At 37.7% G+C, this 12,508-nt stretch overlaps 2 protein-coding genes across 2 annotated transcripts; both read left to right on the top strand.

The window, feature by feature from the left end:
* Positions 1-714: 714 nt before the first annotated feature.
* Positions 715-6,643, top strand: LOC131778436 (turripeptide Lol9.1). The gene is made up of 4 exons (XM_059094852.2): positions 715-850; positions 1,544-1,612; positions 3,419-3,614; positions 4,861-6,643. The coding sequence occupies exons 2-4, from the start codon at positions 1,561-1,563 to the stop codon at positions 4,892-4,894; spliced, it is 282 nt and encodes a 93-aa protein (XP_058950835.2). The 5' UTR covers positions 715-850; positions 1,544-1,560; the 3' UTR covers positions 4,895-6,643.
* Positions 6,644-9,430: 2,787 nt separating this feature from the next.
* On the top strand, positions 9,431-12,192 carry LOC131778430 (fibroblast growth factor 1). The gene is given in 4 exon segments (XM_066173605.1): positions 9,431-9,698; positions 9,700-9,767; positions 10,103-10,206; positions 11,102-12,192. Coding segments are annotated over 4 exon segments (582 nt in total). The 5' UTR covers positions 9,431-9,504; the 3' UTR covers positions 11,318-12,192.
* Positions 12,193-12,508: the final 316 nt, after the last annotated feature.

The following is a 12,508-nucleotide window of genomic DNA, read 5'->3' as shown; positions in this document are numbered from 1 at the left end:
AACCGACAGGGAAATATGAAATTCTATTTCCTTTTTTCCTTTTAATTACTAAAAGAAATTGTACACATTAAAATGTCGCCGTTTCGTTAAATGTTACATGTGAATTATTTTTCTGTAACAATGTATGAAACATTTAACTAGACGACGCCATGAATAAAAATTCAATGTCTACATGATGTAAATATTAATTTTAAATGGATGGAATACGACCTGTTTAGCCATATTACACACTGAGCCCAAAAAAAGCATTTGAAGTTTAAGAGGTTATTATGTTTGTATTTCATTATGTTTCTTTACAAATATTTGTGAAATCATGTTCTTAAGTTTGGGTAAAGTAAAGAGTAAAGAAAACCACCATTTGCTGAAAGACAAGAGTTGAACCGTTCTCAGTGAAATAGCCATGGGTTTCTTCGAATAAATTATAACAAAATCAAACAAAAACAGAAAAGAAAGAAGTAGGCAGCAGGCTAGTTCCCCTCGTCCATTTATTGACTTATTTTGGTGTGCGTGGGAGTTCAACACATGAACAAATCCTTTTAAATATCGCCAGTTCAATTGATTTGAATTTGTTTGCTTGTAAACTTCTATACTTTGAATATAAAATTAGCATGTGTGGAATTTTCTTTCAAAATTTACCGACTCAGTGGCCAATTATCAATCAGTAGAAGTGATTAGAATTTGCAAGTGGCTTAGTAAACATATTGATTACCATTTCATTTTATTTCCTGTGAAAGTTGACATTTGTTCCTAGCACGCAAACAGTACATTTGATTTCTCGTCGTGGTCTCGTCTACTTTTCCATCAAGCGATGGCTTTTGAAATATAATTCACAAACTGGACCTATTTAAAGGTAAGTTTGTGAGATATTTATAATTTTCTATTCAGTTGTGATCAGTTGGTATTCGTACCTGGATTTGATTTGTGAATGAGCGAGATGTCAGTTCGTCGCTGGAAAGAAGTTAGAAAAAGAATATTCCGCAAATGTAAAACGACAAAGTAAGTTTAAATCCAGGTTCCTTATCGTACAGTTTTTATGGGTTTATTTGATATTCAATTATTTTGGAAAACCGATTGTGTGCAACGTTTTACGGAAGTCCGGCCTGAAAATTTGTGTCGCATTATAAAGCTGCCAAAATTTTATTTTAGGATGTGTTCGACACAACTGTTTAGATTGCCGCAACCATAAACTGAATTTTTGCATTAAGGTTTTATTAGTGCGATAAAATTCAATATATCTGGCGCTAATACCAATCGTCTCTTAAATCATTCTCGCAAAATTCTCTCAAAAACGATAATCGTACGTCCAATTCACTCGTTGAAAATAATCATTACTGAGATTAGCAGAGTTTACTGCTGGTTAAAAAATGAGCTAAAATTTGAAGTGCGCCCATGATTTGGGCACACATTGTGCATATGACGCGCTTAGTTCGAGGGTGATTAGCCGTCTTACATTTTAGTATTTGTAGACCCTCTGTGTAAACCTTGTTGGCCCAACTGGTATCAACATATAGTGGAAGTGTATTTTTTTTCGCTCGTTTTCTAGAATCTGTCGGCTGCGAAATGAACACTGTAATACTCTTTGTTTGCATATTACTGGCGGAACTCAATTTTGGTAAGTGAGTTATGTGTTCGCTTAACTTCCAAATCCTAAGATTGGTCAACATGTATCCTCTCCTTATAATTTCCATTTATTGTCCAGCTAAAAAGTGATGAGAATACAAAACCTGAATGCTAAAGGGCGTCACCTTGTCAAAACAATAGCATTTCTCTGTGGTAAGGCCGGGTGATGAGTGCGAGGGGTCAACCGGTGGAATAGTGGGAAGGAGAGGGGAGGGTTGAGAATTAGTAGAGAGGTTAAGTATGACTTTTGCAGCAAACGGGAAACAGCCACTTGACATTGGCGTTTGCTGTCTTTACTTCGTGCACTTAAGAGCGTATTTCTACCGAGAAAAACGAGAATCGATAGACTGTCCCAAAAAACCGATTTTTTTTTAGTCTTGCCGTAACACTCCCTTGGATGAATATATTTGAGAAAAAATAGTTAAAGGTTTCATCGACTTATGTTACGAAAGAAATTTTCAAAAGTTCTAAAAACTCGACACGTGCGCTTTATATCTAATCAAAGCAGTATGCTGCTACTTAAATAAAAGACTTCAGATTTTCCCACTTTAACAGCCACCATGGCGGCACAGAACTTCTTTATTTTTTAAACTTGGCAGAGCACTTTAAGAGAGAACAGTACGTTTTTTTCTGTTAATTTATGGATAAATTCAATAAAAAAGAAGGAATAGAGAAGCTTCTTCTCGAAGCACACGATTGCTTATGTTTTAACACAGCATAGAGAAGTACACTTTTTACTCGAGTTTTTACACAAGTGAAACCTCCACCCTTCTCCTTGAAAACGGTGGAGAGCAAACGGCAAATGTCAAAAATGGCGGGAAAAAATTGGTCAGGTGGTCATCTCTGTCGTTTACCTTTTGCCGGAAACGTCATGGTTTACCTTTATAATAAATAAATCTTCCCTCAAATACCCGAGCGACCCCTCCTAAGAGAAGAGAGGGTGGACTTCATAGTTTCTTTTTTTTGTCAAAACTCCTGTCCAGGGTTCCCGTGGGGTTTGATCAAGATTATAAAACTGTCGGCGTCACGATTATTTTTCTGCTGTTGTTTTTACTTTTACTTTTACTGTCGTTGCAAAACATTTGTGGTCAGTCACGTCTTCCTCAGGTCCGCTGGGAGGTATTACTTTTCAACTGTGAGGGCTTTAACACACAAAATACCAAAACTAATGCAACATAAAGAGGGAATGGTTTTCTTCCTCTCACGAGCGTGGGACATAGAAAACTTCGAAATTCTCGTGAGGAATCAAATCTCAGATCCTTTGCTCTAACACTGAGCCACACAAAATCTCGTTGAGCTAGAGTAGGCCATTACAATGCATTTCGATTGAAAGTCGCAAAACCAAAACCAAAGTAACCACATCAGCCAATCAGAGGGCAGGAAAATATCACAATGAGCCAATGAGGCCGCAAAGTAAAAGAAACTGAATTGTCTGAAGCGCGAGAAAAGGCGAGTGGCCAAGTCACGATTGCTTTTTTGTTTTCAATCTGATTGGTTGAGAGGAAGGCGCGAGTTTCTGAACCAATCACGTAGCGAAGTAAAGCAAAATCAAGGCAGTCTGGGATTACTTTCGAGACTCAATTGAAAAATCACTCTATTAGGATCATGTATAAAACGTGTCACGCACACATTGTCTGGATCGGCAAAGTCGAAAGCCCCCTGTTGGTCAAAAAAATAAGATGGATGGTAAATATCAAGCTCGATAATGAATTGAAAAACTTAGGGATGTCTTTTCGTCTGTTGTCTTGACAGTTCTACACTTTTTCTAATACCGGTGTGTCACTTTTCCTTTTCATAGCGTTTTTGTCATTATCGAAGGAGTGCCCTGAAAGATGTGGCATTGCCTATGACCCCGTATGCGCCAGTAATGGCAAAACGTACAAGAACATGTGTAGGTTAGAGCGGGAAAACTGCTTTGCCGAAACTAAGATTGTAGAGCTCTACAAAGGAGAATGTTTGAAAAGCGAAGAGGACGAAATTGAAGAGGACAGGAGGTGAGTGATAGATTACTTAATGAAAGTTTTGAATAACAAATGAAGAAAAAAAAATGAGAACATTACCTGACATTAGGGATTTGATAAAGGTGGTCAGAAGCCACAAAAAATTAAACTTTCTAAAAGACAGGTTGGAATAAGAAAACGTCTCAAATTGTCTTACTAACGATCGAAATACTTGGTTTAGTATCGCGTACTTAATGATTGAGTGGGAGGGCCGGACGGGAAAATATTTGGCCGAGATCGTGACGTACGAACCGAGCACAAAGAAATTGAATATTTCGAAATGTTTGTTTTAAACGAAATAGCACGCAATGACAATAGATGGGCGCACACGTTACAACCACAAAGAATGATTCTACAGTAAAAACATAAAAGTTTTTTTTTTTTCTAGTCACAGCGTTATACTCACAAATCATCAAAAAATGCGGTTTTTAAAATAGGATCTTGGTTTTTGCTTTAAGTATTTGCAACAAATCCGTGTAAGTGCAATGCTGGGCAGGTTTTTCCGTCCGGCCTTACACGACACAAATTTGGCTATGGTTTTTTGTGGGACTACGCGCGCGGGGCCATATGGGACATATAATAAATTCTGTTACTTTCTTTACTAATTAAAAAATCTCTGTCGATATTTTTGTTTCGCTTGCCTTTAGATTACACACCATATGATGTAATAATGGTTATATTTCCTTCCAAAATTGATCTCCCGAAGAGGGTCTCGAAAGGACCAAATATGGCGAGTTTAAGTGCCTTATATATATATTCCATGCATGTCCAATGTTTAAGAAACACCTTCTGCAGAAACATGATACCGTATTTTGGCGCTCCATTATTGATAACTTGAACACAGCCTCTAGTCTGACCTCCCAGTCAGTGAATAACTTACATATTACTTGCTTCGCGAGTTTTTTGCAGCCCTGCCAAAAAGCGTGCCATCGCGTTTTGAATGATTTTCTCACACTTATGGTTGGCAGGTATACGTAATTCTCTAGTAATATCTCGATATAGTCTACTCAATTCCACGTCACTTGCAGCAAACGTGAGCATAAGGGATGAAATTTAGAGCAAGTGATATTAAGTTGCAGCGCAAAGTATTTCAGAAATAATTGCGTATACTTCGTGCAATATTGCTGATTAATCCGTGGAATTATTATCGAAAATTTTTCCAACTGAGTTAATTTCTAAAATACAGATAATGACTGTCTGAGTAATTTTTAATTACTTATGTCATTGCTTTGTTCAACAGGCCTTACGGCTGTTTGAGGGTTGGACGAGGGTAAATATCTCACCTGCTGAATATCGAATCGGGTCATCAAAGACTTATATATAGCACTAACACCGACTCGCCGGCATGTCCTGATATATATCATTCTACTCTGAAGATATTACTAATGTGGACAAGTAATGACGCAATTTAAACCGGAGTTTGTGGAATTTGAGTTATAGTGGCAATGTAATATAATTTAATTGCGCATGCACCTGGCAGTGGTGAGGACAGACTGACTGACAGATAGGCTGACTCATAGACAGACAGACAAACAGACAGACAGGCGGACATGTATGCTAATACCATCACTTCCCTTTGGCCATGAAAAGCGCATTTCCCTATCTTGGCTTTAAGCTAATCAATTCTTCTCAGTGAAATAAAAGCTTGTAATGTAAGCCACACTTAAAGAAGGACTGTGTGTGATACATATGAATAACGATTTGTTGTGAATTCTAAGAGGATATCATGCAAATGAAAGCCACTTGTCCTGGAATTACTTTTACATTTTCCTTTTTCAGTTTTATTTAATTCGTCTCAAAAATGACGCAGATCTAAAATCCATGGTCTAGAACACATAGATGGCAATTTCACTTCAATCTAAGAAAGAACTTGCTTTCCTTCAGAAATTGCAATATGGACACACAAATTTGTTCTGAATCATACACTGAGCCATTTCAAAGATATTGCACATGCTGTCCAGTTTCGTGAGGTCTGCACCTGACATTTCGTGGGAAGTCCGCCTAATGTTTCGTGACAAATCAAAAGTGCTTTGGTAGGGGTTGCGTTTGCAAACTCACGTTTTTCCATCGTTGCGTTTTCAAGGAAAAACTATATTGTTCTTCGGTCCGAAGGTCTTGCGTCTTTTACCTGATTTAGAAAGGTTGGTGGTTTTTCTTGAATTACGTAAAAAAAAGGCATTTTTCTATAATTTTCCCCCATAGTCCGTTTGCGTGAGGCTCCATTAATTTACGCGCACGAAATGTGGGCGATTTTACTTAATTTTCTATGTTCTAAGTCCTCGAAAAAACTTCATGGATGACATCAATTTCGAGTGTTGGAGAATAAAATAGAAATTCATGTGGGAAAATTCAAATCAAATTCACAGTTCTTGTAGGCATAAATTGACGCTTAGGAATTCGAGAAATTTAGAAAATGAAGAAGTTTTTTATCGCAAAAATCTGACACGAGTAAACGCTTATCGAGGATCTCAGTGAACCAGAATTATCATCATTTTGCAAAATATTTTGTGGATAAATTTTACTTCTTTGTCTTCGACAAGATTTTAGCTTTATACCCTAGACAATTAGAACGGAAGTCGACGATTTACATTAAGGGTGTGTCTTTATCATTGCACGTGCCTGATGCCCTCATGCGTGACACAGTTGCAAATGTTCGTAAAATCTTGTAACGAACTGTTTTAAAACTAACAAAAAGTTACGAACTTTTCGGTGCCCTTTGGCTGTGTGCGTGAAAATATGTAGAACGTCTGTGAGCGGTCTAAAAAAGACATTGTCCGAAATCAATCTTTGAAATTAGTATGTAAATGACAAAAGGTTTATTTTTTCATGAGAGATTTCTCTTTGGAGCACACCGTACATGTCACGGTCAAGCAAACTACTTCGATTTTTAAATTTGCCTGAGCTAAATTCAAATGAGTCTTCTACTTGATTTATCCGAAATGGCAATTTCTAGTCAAACGAAACAAGAGAGAGAAGAGACAGATAAAATGTGAACTATGCAGAGATTCAATTGAAGCGTAGTGATATTCGCTTATTGTATGATACCGGAAAAAGTTTTAGTACAGATCAAATGTTTATATTCGTTTTAACTGCAGCGTACCGACAATCGGTTTCGTCTTTTGTCGTTTTGTTATCAGCATTGTGACGGACACACCGTGAAGTCCTGAGCCACAATTCTTGAACGATATTTTCGTTTTAGGGAAACCGCGATTTCCATAGGAAGGATTAAAGTACGTCTAACTTCCTTAGCCTAGGTGTAGGTTGAGAAGCGGAACTATGCTATATGATACAATGTTTTAGAGCTGGAAATTATACGACAAGTTGAAACCCATTTAATGGGTTGGCCTTAAGCGCAAGCTGAAATTTTTCGTAAACGAGCACGTCAGAGTTACTAATCAATTTTGAGGGGCTGTTCGGTGTTTATTGCAATGGGCCTTCTATTATGTGCATATTTTTCGACAACCGAAGTGAATAGACAGAAATGGCGCGCAAGACTTAAGACGCATTTATCTCGTTAATAACAAAAGCAGCTTGTTCAGCTCTGGATTAGTTAAAGATACACAAGTCTATTCTTTCATATAACGCGCTCGGAAATCCAGAAATGATTTGAAATCAAAGCTCCGTTTCACGTGCAGTGAAGTCAGGCCTAGTTCAATGAGGAAATTTCTCACAGCAAGCAGAATGAAAACCCTTGTCGCGTTTCAGCGCCGAGGAAGAAGAACAAAAACTCACGCAAAAACCGCGACAGTGGGCGATTAATTTAACGAGCTTTACGGACTTCGTTTAACAAGAATTTTTGTCGTTCCCTTAGTTGTAATTGCTAATTGCGCGTTGAATCTCTGACAACAAAGATTCCTTTTCAGGCAAGCTAGAACTCCTAATATCATCTCGGCTCAACAACGCCGTAAATACTTCGTCACTAGGTACGGGATCCACAAACAAGGATATTTCCGAATATGCTGCACGTGAGAAAAGCCAAATGGGTTTGTGTAGAAGAGGCGTGATCAGTGCAATTTGGAGCAAATGTGTACAAAACTAATGACTAGTTGTTTTGCATTGAAATACCTCCAAACCTCAAAGATGATGTCATAATGGTTCGGGGCTCAAATTTTGACTCGTCAGAGCCTTCCATTCAATACCAGTGACCCTTTTCATCTGAATTGATATTGTCAGAGGAAAATACGAAGCTCTGTCTACTTTTAGCAACCTAATCGTACAACGTAAAACCAACACTCGCTGGCCTTCAAAACGGTTAAGTTATTGTGAAGCGACAAACCACTGTGATTGATATGTTCAAGGAAATTTCCCAGGGGACTGGTAGTTTTTGTCCATTTGTAGAACTTGGAGATCGCGTTGGGCTATAAAAGAGCTGGAGCTTTATAGCAGAAATGCGTGGAAGTGTGAAGCAGGAGGTGTACGGCGGGTGTTACATTTTCGACATCTCTTTGTGGTTTGGGTGGTTTTCCTTGGCAGAAAGTTAAAAAATCTAAGATCACCAAGGACATTCCATATACATTACAACATGGCGGAAAATTTCCATGATCGTTGAACATTACGTAAAACTCGGTCTTTGGTTACATCGATGGTTGCCCGGAAACCCGCAAAAAAAATAGTAAGGGGCATTGAAGCAGTTTAGAATATTATTAATAACGACATCAACACGTGAGAAGCGATTCCGTGGGCAGCTGAAAGCGGCGGGAAAATCGGTTTTAGCAGTTTGAACAAACTACGTCGATTGCCTCTCTAAAATCCCAACTTATCATCAGTTATGACGAAGAATAAAATGATTGTGAATGGATCTATTACAGGTGAAGAATTTTCATAGATTTTTCCGAGAGCGTAGATATTTAGCGATCAAATTCTGCTCCCACCAAGACGTTGGTAGATCAAGAAGACTTAATTTTATATCAATTTGATTATTTATTTTTTGTTTTCAAATCAATGTGTTTCAGCGCTTATATAGTTTTGCCAGCGAATTTTTATTAAAAAATACGCGGATTTGAGGAGATTTTGTTGATGTTGACAAATTTTCAATTAAGTTGCGAATCAGCAACTTTTCGCTGAAAAAGGAAAGTTGATAACACTTCGCTCAGTGTTTAAGTAGGGGTGCTTTTTGTGGTAGTAAAAAGCAATATTAGATGCATATAGACACACTCTGACTGAAGGGCGTTCTGGTTTGGGGGCATGGCATATTTCATGTCGAAGAATACTACAACGTGATGTTATCGTCTGACATAATAAAGGTTGGAGTTGTGAGGTAACAAGTATGGGATTTCCAGTACTAGTGTTTCAAGCCAATTCAAAACGCTTTGGCTTGTAGTCCTTAAAATTGCTCCAATGGCTATTTTTGGGATTCGGTTGTGATGTAAGGGAGCCCTGAAGCTTTAAAATATAACGGGCATGAATCGGGAATGAAGTTAAACATGGAAATTGTATGGGAGCATCAATGTGAAAAGTGGAAAATCGGTTATAGCTATTTTTGCCTAGAAGAATCTGGAAACTTTCTGATTAAAGGCAGGAATTTATCCACGTAAATTTTCTAATCGCAATATCAAAAGTAGGGGTACTCATCTACTCACCATATCGTAGTTCTTGATTTTATGATTGTGAGCATCTTGCTGATAGCGCAGCGAAACGATGGTGGCTGGTGAAGGGGCAAAATGATACAAGAATAGATAGCGACCAAAAAAAAGCGTACCTGAGTTGTGACCAGTAACAATGGTTCAAGTAGTTGTCTGTATTTTGTGTTTATTGTTTGGAAGATTAGACTCGAAAAATATTGATAGTGGGACAAGGGGAGAAATCACGAAACGTCGCTCGAGGCAGTGGCTATTAACGCAGGAACTAAAGAGAATTGGGACTTTTTTTCAACTAAATATCCTTGATGTTTCAGGCTATATTTGTCCTGTTTGCTTTCTGCTTGTTGAGTATCACACCAGCTCTTCCCTTGCAAAAAAGGATTCGAAGGAAATAGTCTACGACGGGAAAGGAGAGCTTTGAGGGCCAGTTCCCAGTGTGCAATCAAACCGCAATTCAATACGGACATACATCTGTTTAAGACGTGTCTTTTGGTACAAAAAGGGAGGGTCTTAGCTGTTACACAAGATGGTAATATAAAAGGACCTTCAGATGCGCGCAGCCGCGACAGTAAGTACAGATACACACCTTGTATTAGCGATTAATGAATATTGCTTTGTCAGTAGTTTTGTATGTCTCTCTTGTAGAGTTGCATACAAGTAGTCCAAAGTTAGTAAGCTTTTATGATTCAAGTATGTCTTTTGTTGAATGTTAAGACGCTGTGGCTGGACCCAATTAGCATCCAAGGATAATCGAAAAGAAATGACAAGTCCAAAGAACCGGTCCGAAATGTTTTCCTTTTACTTAAATTAGTTTCATTTTTCTTCCTAGCTAGCTCTCCAATGAAAGAAAACCAGCTGAATTGTTTATTTGCTACTTAACACGCTCATTACTTATTTTTGCAGTTGAGCTCCAACTTCAGTCTGTTGGAAGCAGCTTGGTTCGGATCTTTAGCAAGCAAACTTGTCTGTATGTCGCTATGCAGTCATCGGGAAAAGTTTACACAACGGTGAGTTAACACAACTATTTACGATTCATTTGTCTCACTTGGGAAAAAGGATAAACTGTGTCACATTGAAATAAGTTACACGCTTACAACTGGGCACTTTCCTTCGGCCGTCAAGTGATTTTCTGGCAAAATTTTATAAGAAATTAAGATGTTCTTTTGCTGGATTCGACAGTTACCGGGCACTTGAAATCAGACTTAGGGGATAGTGTTTTAAGTGGCAACAATGCTTAAGTGAAAAAGTCGATTGTTTTGAAGGAGTGACTAAATTAGCCCAGTCCAAGGTCTCTCTGTTATTGCCACCTCTAATACGTGGAAGCATTTCTAATGATGTGTGATCATACACCACTTTGTTACAAGAATATTAAATCGAATGTTCACCGACAAAGCGAAGAATATGGCTTCTTTATGTCCTTGCTTTTCAAATGCACCTTCATAAAAACTTTCAGTAAGCTATATCTTTCCTAGTTGTCTTGGTCTACTGGATTTGTGCATTTCGCGGCCAAAGATTTTTGATCGTCCTGAGATTTATTTTATTCAGCAATTCGTGTGTATGTGACGGTATTCTTTCTCGGGCGAATATTTGCTTTGGAGATTTGACTGTTCCCACGTTTAATATTCTCCTGCGGTCATCAAAAGAACAATCGATCTGGCTTGATTGAAATAAGTGTTCAGTGCAGCGAGACCTAAAATTAATGAAAACTCGTGTCAAAACAAAATTAATAGACTTTGCGCAATTTTCACCAAGCCGCATTACAAATTACTGCTTAAAATCTAAGTTATATTAATACACAGCCATTCCTTTAAGTGAACTTCGAAGTGAAGGCTCAAGAGTTATTTGGTTGCTGTTTACCAATATCTTCATTCCTAATAAAGTGTTGTTTGTTTATATCTACAGAAGGAACCCACAAGGGAAACGGTATTTCGACAAACGCATGAAGCAAATGGCTTCCAAACGTTTGCCTCTCACCATCACTTCCATGCGAATGATAAGACAAGAAAATACCTGTTTTTGTCCATGAGAAAGAACGGTCATATGAAAAATGGCAAAAGGACTACGAGACACAACAAGACTACGCTTATTTCAGTGATTGAAAGCAGGGAAATAAGCTAAATACTGCTGACAGTCAAAATATCTTCAAAATATTTATTTCGTCTGAAAGCAGGTCTTCAGAACGAGTACCAAGTGAAGATTTATGTTGAAAATTTAAATATTTAGATATTTATTTTTTACGAAAGTAAGTAAGATAAGCTATCTATTTATATATTGTCGCAACAGCGAATTTAAGAATTAAATGAGAAAAAGAGGTTATTTATAAATAAAGTTGTTCGATCATAGAGTACCGCTTGGCGAATATTGTGGCCTTTAGTGGCTCGGCGTAACTGTTAAACAGTACGGGTTCTTTACGAATAACGAGTTCTTTCCAACAAACATGTTATGGTTGTCATTCTATAAATCCCTAGATCTCTTTGATACAACATAAAAATAAAACGTTTCGAGGTAAAACTGATCATATTTTCCTGCCTCGGGGACTTTTTAAAAATTCCAGAGAAAAAAATCAAAGGTAGCTATGAACAAGGATTGTTTGCAAGGAAAGACCCTGGTTACCTTCTTTGAAATTCGACTTACTTTTTCATTCCCCCTAACTTGTTGAAAACGTGGATGGTATATATATATGATTCTTCTGACGGCCACTGTAGCATGATAATTCACCACAGCTCGGAGAGGGCCCGTCATAACCCCATCTGTCTGTTCTTCACTTTTTAAGACCCTCTCATTAAACAGTATTCCAGAATGGAAGCAATATCCTTGATTCCCAGGGAATGGCACTGTGACTACAAAAAAACTCCAGCACAAACTTCAAGCTCTTAAGTTTTTGTAACAGATTAAATATAAATTCTTTAATTTCTCCTTATCTTGCCCAACGTAACGCTAATAGCTCTATTTGGGTTACAATAAAGTTTTTTAAAGTTCAGACAAAAATCCATAACAGCCTAATGAATGTTTATAGAATTAATATTGTTATATGTATCTTTGTAATGCTAGTTAGGATTTTCCAATGGAAATAAACTTAGTGTATGAAAGCTGAAACATGTTGTTCTAGACTTACTGTGTATTTTAACGATTTGAAACGGGCACTTCTGGCCGGCAATGAATGCCCAGGTACCTAAATAATCGATAACTTCGATTTTCCTGACTCTTATCAATGTCTTAAGGGACCTTAATGACATACTGTGTCAGCGACGGAAGCAAAAACGTGATGACGTCAGCATAATGTCCTTCTAAAAGGTTTTTTTTTCGTTG

This window comes from Pocillopora verrucosa, chromosome 10 (assembly GCF_036669915.1).
Source record: "Pocillopora verrucosa isolate sample1 chromosome 10, ASM3666991v2, whole genome shotgun sequence".
Taxonomy (NCBI): Eukaryota; Metazoa; Cnidaria; class Anthozoa; order Scleractinia; family Pocilloporidae; genus Pocillopora; species Pocillopora verrucosa.
Note: the sequence above shows the minus strand (reverse complement) of the source record. Positions and strands in the feature narration are given on the sequence as shown.

Bases quoted from the DNA above. Each gene is read 5' to 3' on its own strand.
- LOC131778436 (XM_059094852.2), top strand. From the start codon at position 1,561: ATGAACACTGTAATACTCTTTGTTTGCATATTACTGGCGGAACTCAAT. The intron at 1,613-3,418 runs GTAAGTGAGTTA...TCCTTTTCATAG, and splicing joins ACTGGCGGAACTCAATTTTG to CGTTTTTGTCATTATCGAAG. The intron at 3,615-4,860 runs GTGAGTGATAGA...TTTGTTCAACAG, and splicing joins GAAATTGAAGAGGACAGGAG to GCCTTACGGCTGTTTGAGGG.